This window comes from Aspergillus pseudoviridinutans (genome assembly GCF_018340605.1).
Source record: "Aspergillus pseudoviridinutans IFM 55266 DNA, scaffold_8, whole genome shotgun sequence".
Taxonomy (NCBI): domain Eukaryota; kingdom Fungi; phylum Ascomycota; class Eurotiomycetes; order Eurotiales; family Aspergillaceae; genus Aspergillus; species Aspergillus pseudoviridinutans.
In genome coordinates, this window is record NW_025091288.1 from 71,638 (window position 1) to 79,440 (window position 7,803).

The 7,803-nt window shown below is 32.9% G+C and overlaps 1 protein-coding gene across 1 annotated transcript; it reads left to right on the plus strand.

Moving 5' to 3' along the window:
• Positions 1-394: 394 nt before the first annotated feature.
• Asppvi_010125 (uncharacterized protein) lies at positions 395-1,478 on the plus strand (the record flags this gene model as incomplete). The annotated part of the gene is made up of 2 exons (XM_043305971.1): positions 395-1,078; positions 1,140-1,478. The coding sequence occupies 2 exons, from the start codon at positions 395-397 to the stop codon at positions 1,476-1,478; spliced, it is 1,023 nt and encodes a 340-aa protein (XP_043161906.1).
• Between the last annotated feature and the right edge of the window lie 6,325 nt (positions 1,479-7,803).

Genomic DNA, 7,803 nt, shown 5'->3' on the forward strand with positions numbered 1-7,803 from the left:
TGTATCTACGAGCTCCTAGGCTCAATGAATCTACATACTTTTTTGACAGATGTTAGCTTAACGAGCACAAGTAGAATTCTGGCAAGAGTATAAAATACTTAAAGAACTTTCCATTACCAACTGTAGTTTCCCCCTTTTTTTTTTTTTTTTTTTTTTTTCTGTTTAGTACACGATTGTTTTTAGAAAGACATTCTAGCTTGATTGAAGACTCTCGAGATCGTCTATTTCTATTTCAACCTGCAACCCGATATGTACTGGATTCCCGAGCTTTTATTGAACGGAAATCCAAAACATAATGAAGTGAGAGAACTTGGAGTTTTCCACGGCGCTTGCCGCCTAGCTCCACCACATTCTGGTGAGAAGCTTACGCTATTATCTTGTTCCAGCTTCAAGCATGTTGACAGCAGTATCAGAATGGGAATCACCTGATCATATTTTCCTCGGTGACGGTATTACATTGCGGCTAGATAAACATGAGCCTGCTAAACAAGCCAAAGAAGTGCATTTCGCGCTGCCCAATGGCGAGAAACTTACCTACGGAGAGATTAGCGCTTTGGCAGGTGATTTCTTTGGAACATGGAAACCTATTAGTGATGCACCTGACCCAGAGGAGCGGACCCGTTGCTTTATATCAGCTTGGGAAAGCCTGGCTGTAGAAACCAGACTCAAATCTGAAATACGCAGCATTCTTTACATTATCAATGAGCAAAAGGCTGCTGTCGAACAAGCCATCAAACACGGTAGACATCCTTCCGAAGTCTATAAGAGTCCACTGTGGGACATACGGTTTCAGAATGCAACACAAGGTCGCAAAAATCAGAAACTCCCTACGTATCTGGACTTGGCGAGATTGGATTGGGACCATTTCGGGCTTGATGCACGGCTTTCATACAACACGGGGCACGCAGTTGCGATTGAAATTGCCAAAAAGGGGACACAAGAAGCTCTGCTGACTGCCTATGCTATAAATGCCTTTGCGGATCACTTCTTGCAAGATTCGTTCTCCGCTGGCCATATACGAACTCCACGACGTGCCCTACATTTTGGAGATAATGTAGATGTTGATAACAAGGCCAAGGTACGCTAATCCGTTATGTTTGATTGACCTTATTAAGACTGACTGGCATTGAACGATTAAGTTGATGCATGACGAGGATGGCGAGAAGGGCCTCCATGTGTCTAGTCGTACACAATGCAAGTGGACCATGTACGGAGACATGAACTTCCTTGATAAAGAGAACAAAGAAAACCGCGAATACTGTCACCAAGCAGTACAATCATCCGTGAATGAGATTTTTGAAGCCTGGAAGGATGGAGAATCCGCTTCTCCTAAAGACTACAAGGCCTGGACCTACGCTCCCGATATCAAAACTGCTTTCTCTCCCCATAATCATACGCCTATGTTTTCCATTCAGGAACGACCTAAGCAGAGGCCTTGGTACACACAGATATACGACTATATCCTTTCAATTGGTTAACTTGGGAGAGCTAAAACAAACCACCGTATAGGTGTCGCTCAATTCACAATAGTAAGCTAAGGAGAAGAAGGAAAAAGAAACTGTTTACCGCTGACTATGCGTTGATGTAGCATCCTAGCAGAGTGTTGGATGAATGTATATGTCTGAGCCCAAGGCTTAAGCCTCTCACTCAATGAGACAATGTATATTGCTCTATTAAATCTAATGCACTAGCTTTCTCAACTAAGTTGGACAATGCATCTACAGTTGTATTCTTGCATAATTTGGCACTCTAGGAGTGTCTCAATAATAACCTCGCTCTCGCCTTCTTGGATCATATATACAACTTGATACGGAGTATATCAGAGGAAACAGATGGCATTTCAATATCCCAGGATACGGAAGAGCCCACCATGGCACCCCAGAGTCTGTCGGCCGACTACCTCAAAAGATATCATGAACTTCCCAAATGTCTTGATAAAGCGGAATTTTTTTCGTGACTATTCATCTCTTGTGGCATTGGAAATCGGCCCCAGTGTTCCATTGTCTGACTGTGATCGCACGCAAAGAGGATAGTCTGCCGCTTGACGGCAACCGATGAAATTAAAAAGCTCGTGGCTTTCCAAAGCATCAGCGGAGTCAAGGTCTGCAGATCGCCAGAGACTAAAGTATAGACCCCTGGGCCTACTGTCTCAGCAATCTATCCTCTTTTTTGGCATCAGTCGGTCTACGTCGATGCTCTAGGTGCTAATAAGAGGGCAGTATTTCAACGACCTGTTGGTCACATTCGGGGCGGGTGTGTTATTATGCTTGTTGAGCCGTGCCCCCTACCCCACGCCTCGAGTTGTATTTAAATCGCCATACACTGGACGGGGAGCGGACTGTAATTTAGGTGTGGTGCTCAACTACTTGAGTGATACCACTATAGCTAATCCCTATGAGCATCAAGTTGAACCTATTCCATTAAATGAGGGTGAATTTAGAGCTTCATCTTGATGGCCTATAAATTTAGATTAGGATTTATCAATCAGTTCGGAGAGAATTTCCGCTGTGAAGTTGAGGAAGTTGACCCAGACCACTCATATTAGGATAAACTCTCGAACATTTGGTTGGCGCATCCATATGTGTTTCGGTTGAGAAATGGGGCCCGTTAGGCTATATGACTCGCATAGCTTTAATTATATAATTGTCACCACCTCACCTTACCATACCTGCAGATATGGTGAGTCAATACTGAGATAGATCTGGAGATAGGAGGCCAACGATGATACGGACATATGGATACTGTAGTAGACGAAGACCCTTTACTGCGAGGATTGAAAAGATGGTGCGGTCGGGGCTAAATTTCAGAGAGCTGACTATGCTAGTGATTGAGTTGAGTGTTGTTGGTTTCGCTCGATGATGCTCAATAAATCACCCACCAAGAATAGCGTACTGAAGGGCACATAATCTGCGTTCAACAATTCGCGTATCTGGCATGACCCAAGTGTGAGCCATGTCTGACTGTCCCAATACACGTCGCGGTCATGGTTGATGAAAACATGACCAGAGTTATGGTTCTAATTGACGCGGCCAACACGCAGCTCTCTGTAATTAATCTTGTACTCCCAGAATATGGTATAGCTTGTGCGAAGCGGGCATAGATCGCTTGKGATATTCGGTATCCTAGGACAACATCAACTCTGTAGGTCTCAGTATGGAGCCGCCTTGGATTATTCTAACACTATAATGTCTCTGTACCCGGGGGGGTACTCATACAAATCCTTAGGGTTGGCAGGTGGTGGGGGGGTACACAGGGTAACTCAGTACCCCCCTCTTATCTTAGTCAAATCTTAATATTTTTGAATGATTTAAAATGATTTATGTTTCTAACTAGCTAATCTATTAGATTCTAATATTAGATTCTAGATTAATCACTGGGAAGGTGGTCGAACTAGGGGGGTAGGGGTAAGGTCGAAATTTTTGGTTGGGGTCTGCCAAGACTACTATCTGTGGGAAGCCTATACCCTTTTAGGCCACCATCTAGTATGGATTAGTGCCTGAGGCATCTAGTAGGCTAGTAGGGCCTAAGAATTCAGGCAGAAACTAGAAGAAATATTAATTCTTAGTATTCACTAGGGGTCTAGTACTAGATAACTAATTATAATTATTTTTAGTAAATAGTAGATACTTTTAGTTATAGAATAATAATAGTCTGATTAGGTAAGCATGATTCCTGATTTTTTAAAAATTCTAAAAAGGGAGTTTAAAATTTATTACCTGCTAACTAATTATAATTATTTTTAGTAGATAGGCCTAGTTTCTACTAGTCTAGTGATATATAGCATGCTTAGTAATATTAAGTCTAGAATTTTTAAAAATTCTTAGAAGTTAGTATTTTGTGAATTTTATATAGTAGAGTCTATAGAGATATATATTAGAGAAGGCTTAGACTAGACCTAGGCAGGTGTTCTGGGTAACCTAACTAAAATATATATCAAACCTAACTTAGGCTGGGGTTTGGGCTTAAGGGGGGTATTCTAAGTTAGGTTCTAGGCTTTTATATAGAACCTAGCTAGGTTTTAGATAACCTAGTTAGGTAGATAAACTAGATAAATATTCCAGATCATATAATATATATTAATGATATAGTCTTATCTTATATTTATAGGTATTTAAATTATATATATAAATATAAGTAGGCTAGAATTCTAGTATAGAGCTATACTCTAACTATTACTAAAGAAGGAAGAAGCTAAGTATATATAGCTAATATACTAATTATTATAATAATTAACTCTTACTACTTAATTATAGTAGTATATATAATATAGTATATGTCATGGGTTAGCCTATAATACTAATAATTAATAATAAAGGAACTAATTATCCTCACACCTTATGTACTTCTAATTTTATCTAGAGATATATTATTATATATTAGGTAAAGGAAGAACTACTTTATTATCTAATAGAAAAGATTCCTAGCTCTCTTACTCTCTATTAGATATTATACTCCTTTATCTTTTATCTTATATATACTTAGATAGCTACTAGGTAGCTAGCTAGTCTATACTAATCTCTAGGCTATCTTCTTCTTTATTATTACTAATTAATTTAAGGGTATTTTAAAGTTATTAAGTATCTTTCTCTTTATTAAGGGCTTACTATTCCTTATTTAAAAGATATTATTTTATAAGGAAAAGTTCCTTCTTTTTTACTTTAAACCTTAATATATATATAAATAGTATTAGATCTTAGATTATTATAGAATTAAGTAAGCCTTAATAATAATAATAGATATCTTAAGTAGAATTAAAAAGCTACTTAATATCAGTACTAGTAGTAGATATTAAGAATATATTATATACTATTTTTATAAGAGCTAGAAATTTATATTTATACTCTTTCTAGAATATTTATAGAGTAATTAGGGCTATCTCTATTAGATAATATTAATTAATAGAGTATTAATAGGAATACTAATATTATTTATTACTCTTAAGGTACTATATAGTCTYATTAATACTTACTAATTAATTAAAATTAGGGGTAAAAAGTATATTAATCTTTAATATTTAAATATCTAAAGATAATATCTATAGTAAGCCCTATATAGCTAATAACTTAATAAGTATTCCTTATAGAGATCTATATAGGTTTTAAAGCTTTTATAATATTAATTATATAATTTAAAACCCTAATCCTTATTACTAAAGACCTAAAGCTTATTTTATAGTATAAGAATTATCCTAATTATAAATAGATTACTATAGACCTTATCTATTTTTTTTATAATAGATAGATAGCTTCTTTTTTATTATATAAAGAGTATTAAGTATAAGCTTCTTCTAAATTACTTTCTTCTATTAAAGCTAATAAATTAATACTTTAAGATAATTAAAAAGTTTATTATAAATACTAAAGATAATATAGATAGTTATATCTTTTATTTAAGAGAGTATAGTAGTAAATTTAAAGAATAATTAAGTAATCTAAAGAAGATACTTAATCTAATACTATTCTTCTTAATTAAGTATTAAGTAATTATAATTATTTTATAAATAGAACTAATTAAAGATTAGCTATAGTTTCTTTACTCTTTAGAGTATTAAGAAGATAGAATTCTAATAAATCTTAATATCTTAGATTAGTATAAGCTTTAGTACTTTAGTCTAGAGATTATAAAAGACTTTATAATATTAAAGACTTATATTAATAAAAATTATAAGCACCCTTACCTAATAATATTATAATAATTAATATATTAATCTAAATATTATATTATAAAGAGACTTACTTTATTAAGAGTATTAGTAATCTCTTACTTTTACTATCTTACTTATATTAATTATAATTAGACCTCTAACTAATTAATCTCTATTATCTTATTCTTTAGATTAGCTTTTATCTAACTAAAAAGCTTCTGTAAACTAAGCTAGATTATATATATAATATAAAGAATATAGATAATTATAGTATTAGTACTAATTTAATTTATCTAGATTAAATCTTATATATTTTTTATTAATATAATATTATTTAATATATTATCTATTATAATAAAAACTATATAATCTATAATCTTATATTACTAAAGTAGGTTAAAAAAAATAGTACTTAGGTTAGTATCTAAGTAAGATCTATAAAGTAGTTTAAAACTAAGTAAAATTTCTTAATAATTCTATTTATTATTAAAAAAATATCCTATAATTACTATAAAAGCCTATTAAAATAGAGATATCTAGTAATTAAGGGTAATTAATAACTTTATACTAGATAGAAGCCTATTAAGTATCTTTTATTACTATATCTTAGTTATTTCTTATAATTACTATTATATAGTTTAGGAGGAAGGAATATTAGGCTATAAAGAAGTAAGTTAAGTAAATTTAATTAATTCTTAAAATTTAGAGTATTTAATAAGTTAAAAGAGAAGCTTTACTTTTATAATAAAGGTTAGGAGCTTCTCCTCCTATACTTACTAAGAGAAATCTAGTATAGTTTTAAGATATTATAGCTATTAATATTAGTTAATATATAATAGATACTAAGATAGCTTACTATATCCTATACAAGTAATATAATACCTTTCTACTTTATATAATTAGCAGAGATACTATAGTATTATAATTCTTTTAGATACCTTACTATAGTTAATATACTATACTTATTATTATAGGGATAATTAAGAATATTATTATATTTCTTATATATAAGCTTTACTTTACTATTACTAGCCTAAGTAATTTAATTAAAGCTATCTTATATACTTAAATAGTATCTATTACTATCCTAATATATTCTCTTCTTTACTCTATACTCTATTCTAAGCTACTATTTAATAAATTCTAGACTGGTTAAACCCAACCCAGAAACCAGAACCCAACCCAGCCCAAACCCGCCTTGGGCTGGGTTCAGGCCTGGGGGTCCCCAACCCACGGGTTGGTTGGGTTCTAATTCTTAGAACCTGTCTAGGGTTAGGTTCTAAAAATAGGTTTTAATTACAATACCTAGTAATTAGAATATACTAAGTTAAATCTAACTTAGGTTAGATCTTATCATTTCTATACAATATGGAGAGGTATACCTTAAGGTAAATATATATATATATATAGTGCTAGTATGGTATTAAAAAATTATATATATACTAACTAGATTAGGTAGGTAGAGAGTTGATTTTTCAGTAGAATAGAACCTAACAGGTTGAATATCTAGAACCTGCTAGGTTATGGGTTGGGTTTGGGCCCTAGAAAATTAGAACCCAAACCCAGCAGGTTAGGTCCTAAAGATAGGGGAACCCAGCCCAACCCGCGAAAATAACAACCCTAATAAATTCTATCTTTAAGTAATTTAGCTATCTCTTACTAAATTAATACTAGTAATTATCTATTATCTAAGTCTTAAGATAATATTATTATATTATAGTAGTTAATAAGCTATATATATAAAGGTACTCTTAATAACTATAGAAATATATTTAAACTATAGAGTATAGTATATATATCTTAATTAGGCTGCTGTAGTTATATAGTAAGAGTATATTATTATATTAATTAGTATATTAGCTACCTATACCTAGTTTCTTCCTTTATTAGTAATCCTACTTCCTTTCTTTATAGCCTATCTAAAGCACAGCCCTCTATAGCAGGCAGGGTCTACTAGATACTTAGGCTGTCTAGCTAAACTATATAGCCCTTAAGAAGTTATATCTAAACTAGATACTAGCTGCAGGTCACATAACAGAGTTAATTAGTATATTAATTAGTACTAGGTCCTATGATTAAGCTAGTATCTACCTTAGACAGGACTTTAGGCTAGTGTCTGCCTTAGATAGGACCTTAAGCTAGTGTCTACCTTAGATAGG